Here is a 14,044-nt window from a genome sequence, read left to right on the forward strand (position 1 = left end):
AGTGGACATAGATGTGAACAAAGAAAAAATTCAGGTCTTTATGGAGCTTACATTTTAAGAGTCCATTAATTCTAAGTTTAATACTTGAATTTTGTCATGGAGGTGTGGCTTTGGAAAGTAGAGGGACATTGTGCTTTTAGAAAGAAGCACACTTACTTCCTGAATATCTGAAATGTGCCTGTTTGGATATGCGCATTGAAATGGGTTGTTAAAAATTTTCCAGGCTGCTTTAAAAAATGAAATTGTGGAAAATACAAGTGAAATTTTGGTAACTCGACGTAGCACAAGCACCTCCATGGTGCCCCACTTGTCAGTGCATGATGGCTAGAACTGGCTATTCTGGACTAAAAATTATGTGACAGTATGTTATTAACCATGTGTGGTCTATTTCAACATTCTGTGAGAGCTTGCTTTATCTTAACCATCTTTTTGTTGGTTCAATTTTGTAAAGAAATTCAAAAAAGCACTGAATCTTGCTGAGATAACTGGTATTTTGACTTGAAACAGACTATCTGCCCAACAAATGTTTAGTCAGATCTTTTAGTGACAAGATAAATAAAGCATTAAACTCCACTTAAGGGCTTGGATTGATTTTCAAGTTTGTGGGACATTATTTTCTCTATTTGAAGATTAAGAGAGGTTGCAGTAGCATTTTCTATGTAACCTGAGATATCCTTATTCTGCTCAGATCTAATCAAAGATGTTGGGTTGAACCACACAAAGTTGACAATCTTGTAAGTCAAAAATGGTTGAATATCAGCAGTTTCATATGTTTGAACCTGATACTGTGAATAGCCTGGAATGTTTCCACTTTGGGGCAGACTATTAGAGATAAAATAACAGATGTTTACCTACAGATAAGGGTTTTACAAGTGTTCTCTAGCATGTTTGAAACATTTATAAACCAATTCTGTGAAGCAAACCTTATTTTTGAGACTGGTATATATATATATATATATATATATATATATATATATATATATATATATATAAAATAATAGATTTGCTTCAGAGCAAGCTGGGGGACTTATTGAAAAAAGCCAGACTCACATGCCCAATCCCAGACATGCTGAATCAATAAATTAAAAGAAGGGTCTGGGGAGGTGTCTTTTTACCTCCTGGTAATTCTGACACTAACTTGTCTTAAGAATATAATTTGGTAAGTGTGAGGGGAACAGTATGACCCAGAGTCCATTCAAAAGTAAACTAACAATCTGTGTTATAAAAGGAATTTATTTTATTCTTTTTCAACATGCTCATATCACCAGAGCTATACTCTTTCCAGAGTTTGGTGAAATGATGAATAAAGGAATGAATGAATAAGCAAGTAGCTTGAAATATAACGTGGTAGATGTGAATAGTGGGCAATTAGAAAAAATTAGACAATTGATTTTAATTCCCAACTCTGGCATTTACTCATAGTAAGATCATGGGAGTGACTTGACTTCTTGGACTTTAGTGTAGTGCCTGACACATGGTAGCTATTTGATGAATTCTGTTGAATTAAAAATAAATATATGGACTTCAATTTACTCATCTGCAAAATGGTGTTAAAAACATCTACTACTGAGGGGGAGGAGTCAAGATGGCAGAATAAGAGGATGTTGAATTCATCTCTCCTCAGAAGTACATCAAGAGGGAGGGGATATATGTATACATATATTTGATTCACTTCATTGTACAGCAGAAACTAACACAACATTGTAAAGCAACTACATCCCAATAAAAAAAAAAAGAGAATACATCTACAAATGGAAGAATTCTCACAGAGCACCTGCTGAACGTTAGCAGAAGACTTTGGATGCCTAAAAGGACAAGAAAAATCCCCTCACGACTGGGTAAGACAAAAGAAAGAAAAAAAGAAAAGAGGAATCAAAAAAGGGACCAGTACCCCTGGTGGGAAGCCAAAGGTGAGGAGAGGTTCCTGCACTCAGTAAAACCCCCTCATGGTGGGGAAATCAGCTGGGACAGAAAGGGACCTTCAGAGGATTGAAGGGGAATGCAGCAGACCATCTGTGGAAGGCAGGACAAAGTAAGAACTGTGCACATGGTCTACAACACAGCTCTGCACGTCCCAGACTGAGTCGTGTGTCTCCTGGTGCAGAGGGGGGCTGGGTGCTGGAAAGTGGGGTTTGGAGCATGGACCCAGGGAGGGGACAGCTGTTGGCTGTAAAAAGACAGTCTGAAGGGACAGGAGTAAGGAGCTCCACAACCGGGAAAATTTGCAGAAGTCTGGGACACCATGCAAGCAAGAAGTCATTGTTGAGTGGCACACAAGGGCTGGGGCCACCATTGCAACCTCCTTCCCCACCCAACAGTTTTGGCCTCCGCGGGCACTGGGAGGAGCACCCATCTGAGCAGGCTCACCTGCCCCTCAATCCAAGGCCTCCTCTGCCTGCATAGGCTCCAGGTTCCTGAGCCCTGCCCATGCCAAAGCCTCCTCGGGAATCAGACCTGGGTGCCCCTGCCTGAGATGGGAATCTGCCAGTGCTGGCCGGGAATGAGTGCTAAAGTGTGGGGTTAAGAGAGCATATCTGGGGAAAGGACCACTGTTGGCTGCACAGATACAACAGGGGACGGGAGTGAGGGGCTCTGAGGCCAGGAATGCCCCTAGAGGAAGTGTGGTCTGCCTAGGAACTGAGGTGCCACTGTTGAGTGGTGCTCAATGGGCAGGGCCGCCACTGCCTCCACATGCCAGCCCCTGCCTCTGCAGCACTGGGAGGGACTCCCACCAGAGTGAGTGCATCCCAGTCTGTTGCAACTGCCTGTTGGTCTCTGCTGCCATGGACACTTCACACACACCTCAGTTGTGGCTGCCATACCCCTCCCTGGCCTGAGTGAGTAAGTGTGCTCCAATCAAGTGTGGCTTTTGCCCTCTCTTGCCTTGGCAGGGAACAGATGTCGGAGGGGGGCACACATGCAGAGGTGGGTCCAAAACCAAAGCTGAGCCTCAGTGGTGGTGTGACTAAGGAGGAGGAAATCACTCCATGCAGCTGTACAAGCCGTGGATTAAATTCCCATGATCAGCTTGGTAAATCCCACATCTGTGGAATACCTGAATAGACAATGAGTGTTCCCACAACAGAGACCTGTCTAGCTTTAACAGCGGTGGACTTTGAGGGCAAATACACACGGAAGCTGGGCCAGGTCAGAGTCTGAGCTGTCCCTACAGAGCCCACAGAGGGTCGAGACCTACCTAGAGGTATTGGAGGGCCTCCTGGGGAGGTGGATTTTGGCTGTGGCTCACTGTGGGAGCAAGGACACTGACAGCGGAGGTCCCAGGAAAATATTCTTATCACTATTATTCTTTTTTGTTTGTTTCATTTTGTTCAGTTTTTGTTGTTTTTATGTCTTATATTTTATTTTTTAATATATTTTTTTTAAGGTTCAACAGAGGTAGCCGTCAATCTTTTTTTTTTTTTAAGAAATTCACGTTCTTATTTATTTATTTATTTTATTGATTGATTGATTGATTGCTGTGTTGGGTCTTCGTTTCTGTGCGAGGGCTTTCTCTAGTTGTGGCAAGTGGGGACTACTCTTCATCGCGTTATGCGGGCCTCTCACTGTCATGGCCTCTCTTGTTGCAGAGCACAGGCTCCAGACGCACAGGCTCAGTAATTGTGGCTCACGGGCCCAGTTGCTCCGTGGCATGTGGGATCTTCCCAGACCAGGGCTCGAACCCATGTCCCCTGCATTGGCAAGCAGATTCTCAACCACTGTGCCACCAGGGAAGCCCCGCCACCAGGGAAGCCCTAATATTTTTTAAATTTTTCTATTTTTACTTTACTTTTTTGTTGTTTTGTGTTTTTTTCCTTGTTTTTGTTCTTATTTTTGTTTTTCGTCATTTTGTGTGTTTGTTTTATGGTTTCTTTGCCTTTTATTTAGTTTGCTTTCTTTTTTGTTTAGTTTTTTATTTTTTGCTTTTGTTAAATTAGTCTTTGATTGTTTTCATTTTTGAGCTGTTTTGTTTGTTCTCCTGTTTTTTTGTTTTCTTTGTTTTTTTGTCATTTCTTTGTTTTTATTTGGGTTTGTTTTTATCATTTGTCTTGGGTTTTGTCTGTCTTCTGTTTTCCTTTTTTTGTGTTGTTTTGCTGTTTGTTTTTGTCTTTTGTATTGGGTTCTGTTTATCTGTTTGTTTTCTTTTCCTTTTTTCTCTGGCCACACTGTGCAGCTTGTGGGCTCTTGGTTCCCCGCCAGGGGTTGGGGCTAGGCATCCAGGGTGGGAGTGCCAAGTCCAGGATGCTGGACCACCAGAGAACTCCAAGGCCCAGGAAATATTAATCGGTGTGTGCTCTCCTGGAGATATCCATCTTGACACCAAGACCCAGCTCCGCCCAACTGCATGCAGGCTCCAGTGCTGGACACCTCACACCAAACAACCAGCAGGACAGGAATACAACCTCATCCATCAGTGGACAGGCTGCCAAAAGTTGTACTAAGCTCACAGAAACCCCAAAACACAACTGATGTGGTCCAGTCCATCAGAAGGAAAAGACGAAGGTCCATCCACCAGAGCACAGGCACCAGTCCCTCCCACCAGGAAACCTACACAAGCACCTGGACCAACTTCACCCACCAGGGAGCAGACAACAGAAGCAAGAGGAACTACAACACTGTAGCCTACTGAAAGGAGACCACAAACACAGTACATTAGACAAAATGAAATGACAGAGAAATATGTTGCAGACAAAGGAGCAAGGTAAAAACTCACAACACCAAATAAATGAAGAGGAAATACGCAATCTACCTAAAAAAGAATTCAGAGTAATGATAGTAAATATGATCCAAGATCTCGGAAATAGAATGGAGGCATGGATTGAGAAGATACAAGAAATGTTTAACAAGGACCTAGAAGAACTAAAGAACAATCAGTGATGAAGAACACAATAATAGAAATGAAAAATACATTAGAGTAATCAGTAGAAGAATAACTGAGGCAGAAGATGGGCAAGTGAGCTGGAAGACAGAATGGTGAAATTCACTGCTGCAGAGCAGAATAAAGAAAAAAAATGAAAAGAAATGAGGAGAGTCTCAGAGATCTCTGGGACAACATTAAATGCACCAACATTTGAATTATAGGGGTTCCAGAAGAAGAGAAAGATAAGGGTCTGAGAAAATATTTGAAGAGATTATAGTTGAAAACTTCCCTAACATGGGAGAGGACATAGTCACCCAAGTCCAGGAAGTGCAGAAAGTCCCATACAGGATAAACCCAAGAATAAAAACGCCTAGATACATATTAATCAAATTAACAAAAATTAAATACAAAGAAAAAAATATTAAGAGCAGCAATGGAAAAGCAACCAATAACATACAAGAGAATCTCCAGAAGATTATCAGCAGATTTTTCAGCAGAAACTCTGCAGGGCAGATGTGAATGGGAGGATATATCTAAAGTGATGAAAAGGAAAAACTTACAATCAAGATTATTCTACCTAGCAAAGATCTCATTCAGATTTGACAGAAATCAAAAGCTTTACAGACAAGCAAAAGCTATGAGAATTCAGCACCACCAAACCAGCTTTACAATAAATGTTAAAGGAACTTCTCTAGGTGGAAAACACAAGAGAAGAAAAAGACCCACAAAAACAAACACAAAACAATTAAGAAAATGGTAATAGGAACATACATATCGTTAATTACCTTGAATGTAAATGGATTAAGTGCTCCAACAAAAAGACACAGACTGGCTGAATGGATACAAAAACAAGACCCATATATATGCTCTCTACAAGATACCCACTTCAGACCTAGGGACACATACAGACTGAAAGTGAGGGGATGGAAAAAGATATTCCATGCAAATGGAAATCAAAAGAAATCTGGAGTAACCATACTCATATTAGATAAAATGGACATTAAAATAAAGAATGTTAAAAGAGACAAGGAAGGACACTACATAATGATCAAGGGATCAATACAAGAAGAAGGTATAACAATTGTAAATATTTATGCACCTAACTAGGAGCACCTCAATACATAAAGCAAATGCTAACAGCCATAAAAGGGGAAACTGACAGTAACACAATCATAGTAGGGGACTTTAATACCCCACTTTCAACAATGGACAGATCATCCAGACAGAAAATTAATAAGGAAACACAAGCTTTAAATGACACATTAGCGCAGAGGGACTTAATTTATATTTACAGGACATTCCATCCAAAAACAAAAGTATAAACTTTCTTCTCAAGTGAACATGGAACATTCTCCAGGATACATCATATCTTGGGTCACAAATCAAGCGTCAATAAATTTAAGAAAATTGAAATCATAACAAGCATCTTTTCCAACCACAACACTACAAAATTAAAATAAATTACAGAAAAAACTGTAAAAAACACAAAGACATGGAAGCTAAACAATACGTTACTAAATAGCAAAGAGATCACTGAAGAAATCAAAGAGCAAATCAAAGAATACCTAGAGACAAATGACAACGAAAACACAATGATCCAAAACCTATGGGATGCAGGAAAAGCAGTTCTAAGAGGGAAGTTTATAGCAATACAATCCTACCTCAAGAAACAAGAAATATCTCAAATAAACAACCTAACCTTACACCTAAAGCAACTAAGGAAAGAAGAAGAAGAAGAAGAAGAACAACAACAAAACCCCCTAAAGTTAGTATAAGGAAAGAAATCATAAAGATCAGAGCAGAAATAAATGAAATGGAAACAAAGAAAACAATAGCAAAGATCAATAAAACTAAAAGCTGCTTCTTTGAGAAGACAAACAAAATTGTCTTTAGCCAGACTCATCAAGAAAAAAAGGGAGAGGACTCAAATCAATAAAATTAGAAATGAAAAAGGAGAAGTTACAACTGACACCGCAGAAATACAAAGCATCATAAGAGACTACTACAAGCAACTTTATGCCAATAAAATGGACAACCTGGAAGAAATGGACAAATTCTTAGAAAGGTATAACCTTCCAAGACTGAACCAGGAAGAAATAGAAAATATGAACAGACCAATCACAAGTAATGAAATTGAAACTGTGATTAAAAATCTTCCAACAAACAAAAGTCCAGGACCAGATGGCTTCACAGGTGAATTCTATCAAACATTTAGAGAAGAGCTAACACCCATCCTTCTCAAACTCTTCCAAAAAATTGCAGAGGAAGGAATACTCCCAAACTCATTCTATGAGGCCACCATCACCCTGATACCAAAACCAGACAAAGACACTACAAAAAAAGAAAATTACAGACCAATATCACTGATGAATATAGATGCAAAAATCCTCTACAAAATACTAGCAAACAGAATCCAACAACACATTAAAAGGATCATACACCACGTTCAAGTGGGATTTATCCCAGGGATGCAAGGATTCTTCAATATACGCAAATCAATCTATGTGATACACCATATTAACAAATTGAAGAATAAAAACCATATGATCATCTCAATAGATGCAGAAAAAGCTTTTGACAAAATTCAACACCCATTTCTGATAAAAACTCTCCAGAAAGTGGGCATAGAGGGAACCTACCTCAACATAATAAAGGCCATATATGACAAACCCACAGCAAACATCATTCTCAATGGTGAAAAACTGAAAGCATTTCCTCTAAGATCAGGAACGAGACAAGGATGTCCACTCTCACCACTATTATTCAACATAGTTCTGGAAGTCCTAGCCACGGCAATCAGAGAAGAAAAAGAAATAAAAGGAATACAAATTGGAAAAGAAGAAGTAAAACTGTCACTGTTTGCAGATGACATGATACTATACATAGAGAATCCTAAAACTGCCACCAGAAAACTGCTAGAGCTAATTAATGAATATGGTAAAGTTGCAGGATACAAAATTAATGCACAGAAATCTCTTGCATTCCTATACACTAATGATGAAAAATCTGAAAGAGAAATTATGGAAACACTCCCATTTACCATTGCAACAAAAAGAATAAAATACCTAGGAATAAACCTACCTAGGGAGACAAAAGACCTGTATGCAGAAAACTATAAGACACTGATGAAAGAAATTAAAGATGATACCAACAGATGGAGAGATACACCATGTTCTTGGATTGGAAGAATCAACATTGTGAAAATGAGTATACTACCCAAAGCAATCTACAGATTCAATGCAATCCCTATCAAATTACCAATGGCATTTTTTATGGAGCTAGAACAAATCATCTTAAAATTTGTATGGAGACACAAAAGACCCCGAATAGCCAAAGCAGTCTTGAGGCAAAAAAATGGAGCTGGAGGAATCAGACTCCCTGACTTCAGACTATACTACAAAGCTACAGTAATCAAGACAATATGGTACTGGCACAAAAACAGAAACATAGATCAATGGAACAAGATAGAAAGCCCAGAGATTAACCCACGCACCTATGGTCAACTAATCTATGACAAAGGAGGCAAAGATATACAATGGAGAAAAGACAGTCTCTTCAATAAGTGGTGCTGGGAAAACTGGACAGCTACATGTAAAAGAATGAAATTAGAATACTCCCTAACACCATACACAAAAATAAACTCAAAATGGATTAGAGACCTAAATATAAGACTGGACACTATAAAACTCTTAGAGGAAAACATAGGAAGAACACTCTTTGACATAAATCACAGCAAGATCTTTTTTGATCCACCTCCTAGAGTAATGGAAATAAAAACAAAAATAAACAAGTGGGACCTAATGAAACTTCAAAGCTTTTGCACAGCAAAGGAAACCATAAACAAGACGAAAAGACAACCCTCAGAATGGGAGAAAATATTTGCAAATGAATCAACGGACAAAGGATTAATCTCCAAAATATATAAACAGCTCATTCAGCTCAATATTAAAGAAACAAACACCCCCCCCCCAAAAAAAAAAAAAAAAAAAGACACATGCACCACAGTGTTCATTGCAGCACTATTTACAATAGCCAGGTCATGGAAGCAACCTAAATGTCCATCAACAGAGCAATGGATAAAGAAGATGTGGTATGTATATACAATGGAATATTACTCAGTCATAAAAGGGAATGAAATTGGGTCATTTGTAGAGATGTGGATGGACCCAGAGACTGTCATATAGAGTGAAGTAAGTCAGAAAGAGAACACAAATATGGCATATTAATGCATATTTGTGGAATCTAGAAAAATGGTATTGATGATCTTATTTGCAAAGCAATAATAGAGACAGAGACGTAGAGAGCAAAGGTATGGATACCAAGGGGGAAATAGGGGGTGAGATGAATTGGGAGATTGGAATGGACATATATACACTACTACGCATAAAATAGATAACTAATGGGAACCTACTGTATAGCACAGGAAACTCTATTTGGTGCTCTGTGTGACCTTAATGGGAAGGAAATCCAAAAAAGAGGGGATATATGTATACGTATGGCTGATTCACTTTGCTATACAGCAGAAACTGACACAGCAGCGTAAACCAACTATACTCCAGTTAAAAAAAAAAAAATGAAAGGAAGGCAAGCATAAATCTCAGGGGAAAGCTTGTAGATGGAACAGCTTGTGCAAAGGTCCTGGGGTAAGGGTGTGACCAGCCTGTGTTTGAGGAACAGTGAGGAGGCATTATAAGCTGAATTGAATGAGGACAGGGGAGAATAATGAGGGATGAAGGCAGAAAAATAATGAGGGGTCTTGTAGGTCAATGGATAGACTTAAGCTTTTAATCTTTGAGGGTTTGAGCAGCAGAATGGTATGATTTATAGCCAGTATCCAGTTGGTATCACTCTGGCTGCTCTGTTGAAAATAGACTGAAAGACAGTTAAAGATGAAGGAAGAAGACCCCTTGGATATCTATTGGCATTATCCAGGCCATAGTGCCTTGAGTCATGGATGGTAGCTGTGGAGGTGATGGAACATGGTCAGAATTTGGATGTATTTTTAAGGCAGAGCCAGTAGGATTTGCTGATCGATTGTATATAGGGATGTGAAGAAAAGAAAGGAATCAATCATGTCCACAAGGTCTTTACTCACAGCCACTTGCACAGTTAGAATTGCCTTTCCCAAGACGGAGAAGACTGGGAAAGGGACAAGTTACAGCAGGGAGAAATATCAAGAGCCCAGTTTTGGACATGCTGTCTTTGAGTTGCTTATTAAAATCCAAGTTGAAATGTTGAACAAGCACTTGGAATAGAGTTCAACTGACAGTGCTGGAAACATAAATTTTGGCTTCATCAACATGTAGATAGTATTTGAAGCCATGAGTCTGGATGGCATCTCCAAGGGCCTGAGACAGCTAGAGAGAAGAGGCCAGGAACTAAGTCCTGCATTCCTCCACTTGGAGGTTGAACCTCTGCTATGGATGTGGTACATTTGGATTTCAGCAAAACAGTGATCAGTCTCCCATTCAAAGAACACTGGTATCAAGTTGACTTCACCAGTGACACAACTGGACTCAACAGTACATTAAAAAATTATTATCCAGCAACATGGATGGACCTAGAAATTATCATACTAAGTGAAGTATGTCAGACAGAAGTAAGTCAGAAAAAGCCAAATGTCATATGATGTTGCTTATATGCAGAATCTAAAAACCACAACAGTACAAATGAACTTATTTACAAAACAGAAACAGATTCACAGACTTCGAAAACAAACTTATGGTTGCCAAAGGGGAAAGGTGGGGGGGGGGATAAATTAGGAGTTTGTGATTAAGAGATACACACTACTATAAATAAAATAGATAACCAACAAGGTCCTACCATACAGCACAAGGAACTATATTCAATATGTTTTAGTAACCTATAATGGAAAAGAATCCGAAAAAGAATATATACATGTGTATATGTGTATATACATATATATGTATAACTGAATCACTTTGCCGTACACCTGAAACTAACACAATATTGTAAATCAACTATACTTCAATTTAAAAAATAAAAATAAAGCAAAAAAAAAAATCCACTATTACCTTTTAGGGTTCTTTTGAAGATAAATGAAATGCTTGGAAAGATTATCTGTATAGTGCTATAAGTTCTTATATTTACATAAATGTATGAATGGATTAATAAATAAAAAATATGAGGGGCACTATGGTAAAAACAGGAGGAGCCATAAAATGGTTCCCTCCAGTGTTGGTGCCATTGGTTCTGGTGTTGGTACCTCTGTCTATTCTTTTCACTTCTCCCCTCAGGTTCTGTGATTCATGGCTCAGTCTCCCCATTCGTCTCTTTCAAAAGAACAAATCCTACTTAGAGTGGTGGTTGTAATGAGGAACAGATACCATTTTAAAAGACACTTGTAAGTGTCTAAAAATGTCTAATAGAAAATGTCTATCCCCTAAATCATTTAAGAGTTGGAATACATATCTAGGAGATTTTACAAGCAAATAATAAAAGAAACAGGAACAGATGAGGAAAAATTAATGGATGAAGATGCATTTTTATATACTGAAAGAGTTCCATTAGTTTCTGGCAAGATTAGTGGAAAAAGTCCAATACTTAGAGTATAAAAAAATTGTAAATTTCCAGAGAGAAAACAAAAGAAAGATCAACTTACATGTAATTTTTCCTATGTAACAATAGAAATTAGAAGATAGTGAAATAACATCCACCAACTCTGAAGAAAAGAAGACAATGTTCCAAGATTCCTTTATCCAGCCATGATGTTCTTTATCTTTATTACTCAGTGAAAAGGTAGGCATTTGTAGATACATAAGGATTTAGGGTATATACTTTGCATGTATCCTCCCTGAAGAAAATACTAAAAATATGGTTATTGAATGAGAACAGGATCTCAAGAAAGGGAAGATGAAAGAAGAGGAAACAGTAATGAGTATATGGGATGGATATATACATATACATATATATATATATATATATATATATATATATATATATACATACATATACACACATATATAGAAATACATATATAAAATATAATGCAAATATAAAATACAGATTATGAACTTGGAATTTATAAGTGTTATGTGAGGAATTGTTAATTGGGAAGACAAGAACCTGAATAAATTACAAATGAACATATATAATGTATAAATGAATACAAAACAATTCCTAGGAATCCTAGGAATAACTTGAAATACAAAGATTTTGAACTACCTCAATAAAACTGAGGTTTTGGAGCCCTATGATGATAGTGTTGGGAAAGACAAGCAAATATGTTTTCAAGGAGATCTTTGGAATGGGATGTGGGGAATAGGTAAATAAAACATCCTTTGGGAGGCTACAGATATTACTTCAAGTGATAAAAGAAAAACATATGTTTAATTATGCTTGTTAACTAGAGAAAGGTAACTACCAGCAGAATTTAAAAGTTTAGTAGATCTTCCAAAATAACCAAAAGTACAAAAAGGAGTAAACAGAAATATGACTGGAAAAAACAAAAGTAAAGAAATAGGAAACCAGCAACAAAGTTGAGTATGAAAAATTAAAGATGGAAGAAATACGATCAAATATTTCAGGGGAGATACTAAATATAAGTTGGCTGAATTTCTCTAGCAAAGACCCTAGACTGTCAGATCACATTTAAAAAGGAACATTTTGTGGCATGTGATTTATAAGAAATACACCTAAAATAATGAGAAAAAAGTTAAAGAGAACAGAACCATAAACATAGCCAAATGCACGCAAAAAAGAAGCATTATTATACATATTATCTCTATAACTTTTGAAGTGGGATATAACCACAAAAAAGTAAGTCTGTTTAAATCTGTGTTAGAAATTCTATTCATTTGATATTAAAAACTCTCTCTTTCTCCTTGCATGATTGCTGGAATTGGTGTTAATTTTCAGGAAAGAATAAAAAGAACAGGAACCATTTCTTTACCTTTTTGTAGGAGGCTTGAATGGCTTGTTTGAAGGCAGAATTTTGGGTGCTGCTTTGGCTTCTCTTTGAGGAATAAAAAATTGGTACATGAAAAGAGCTCTTCTCTTGGCTGAAAGCTAAACCTTGTTGATCTTTATTAACTTCAAGAGAAATTAAATCCTCGTAGAAACCTGTTTCCAAATCATCTTCTTCAGTTTGTACCTGGAAAAAAATCCATATGAAGTAAGACGTCATTTAGGAAATATTGGAGTTACTCGTGAACACTTAATGCAATGATCATTCATTCATTTATGCATTCAGTAAATGGTTTGTTGAGGACCCATCTTGCTAGAGAACGAGGTATAGTGTTATTCCCTGTCTTCAGGGAGTCAAAGTGTATTGAGGAAGAAAGATAATCACAGATACTTAATTCAATGTGGGTAGTGTTGTGTTGCCAAGGGGAGTGTCACAAATAACTATAAAACTCAGAGAGGCAAGACCAGGGAAACCTCTATCAAGGAAATGACTCCATAACTGAGATTTAGTGAGGTGATAAGAATAGAGAGTTATTTTTAGTCTGCCTGTGAACTTGATGCCATTTGCAAGCTAATGGAAGGTATCTTTCAGAAAAGTGAGGCCTAGAAAAGGGGAGGGCAGATCCTGTCCTACCCTGCTCAGGTTCCATCACCAACCCTTTAGTCTTATTCATAGGTTGGGCATTAGCATTCCACTGGCCAAGTCTGCAAGACAGAGGACAAATAATCAAATAATCCATTGGTTTTGCCGGGTGGGTGGTTATCAGTTTTCACCTGACTGGGTCTGGGAAGAAGAAAAAAAACAGCCAGTGGGACTTGAATTATGAGTGGAGCAGGTATTTGCCAAGTCCAAGGTAAATCCTTGTTATGGTTTTGCTGGTAAGAAGAGAACAATGGACACATTTTTTAAAGTTGCAAAGTAAATTGATTGAAGAGTACTTCTTTATGTTAAAAATGCTTGTCTGTACATCTGAAACTAACACAACATTATAAATCAACTATATTCCAATAAAAAAAAAAATGCTTGTCTGGTTTGCAATGGAAAAATCTCTTGTTTTAAAATATTCAATATTAAAATGCACTGTGAGGCAAACCACCTGTCACAATTAAATAGCTCGTACAATTAGTCAAGAGAAGAAATAACCCAGCTGCAAAAGAATCTTGCTCAACAGTAAAATACAGTCAAAAGTTCAGTGTTCCTTTGAGACATTGCAGTGCCTGCTAGTTAGCATTTAAAATGTCCACAAATGAAGCTCATCT

General features: G+C 37.7%; 1 protein-coding gene across 1 annotated transcript in view; it reads right to left on the reverse strand.

Moving 5' to 3' along the window:
- C6 (complement C6) overlaps nt 1-14,044 on the reverse strand; it is a 97,831-nt gene that overhangs the window by 60,455 nt on the left and 23,332 nt on the right. The window contains exons 7-8 of the mRNA XM_057540347.1: nt 12,771-12,971; nt 11,636-11,684 (exon numbers count right to left, since the gene is read on the reverse strand). Of these exons, the coding sequence (XP_057396330.1) occupies nt 11,636-11,684; nt 12,771-12,971 (250 nt within the window). The remainder of the gene's footprint in view (nt 1-11,635; nt 11,685-12,770; nt 12,972-14,044) is intronic.

The sequence above is a fragment of the Balaenoptera acutorostrata genome, chromosome 2 (assembly GCF_949987535.1).
Source record: "Balaenoptera acutorostrata chromosome 2, mBalAcu1.1, whole genome shotgun sequence".
Lineage (NCBI taxonomy): Eukaryota > Metazoa > Chordata > Mammalia > Artiodactyla > Balaenopteridae > Balaenoptera > Balaenoptera acutorostrata.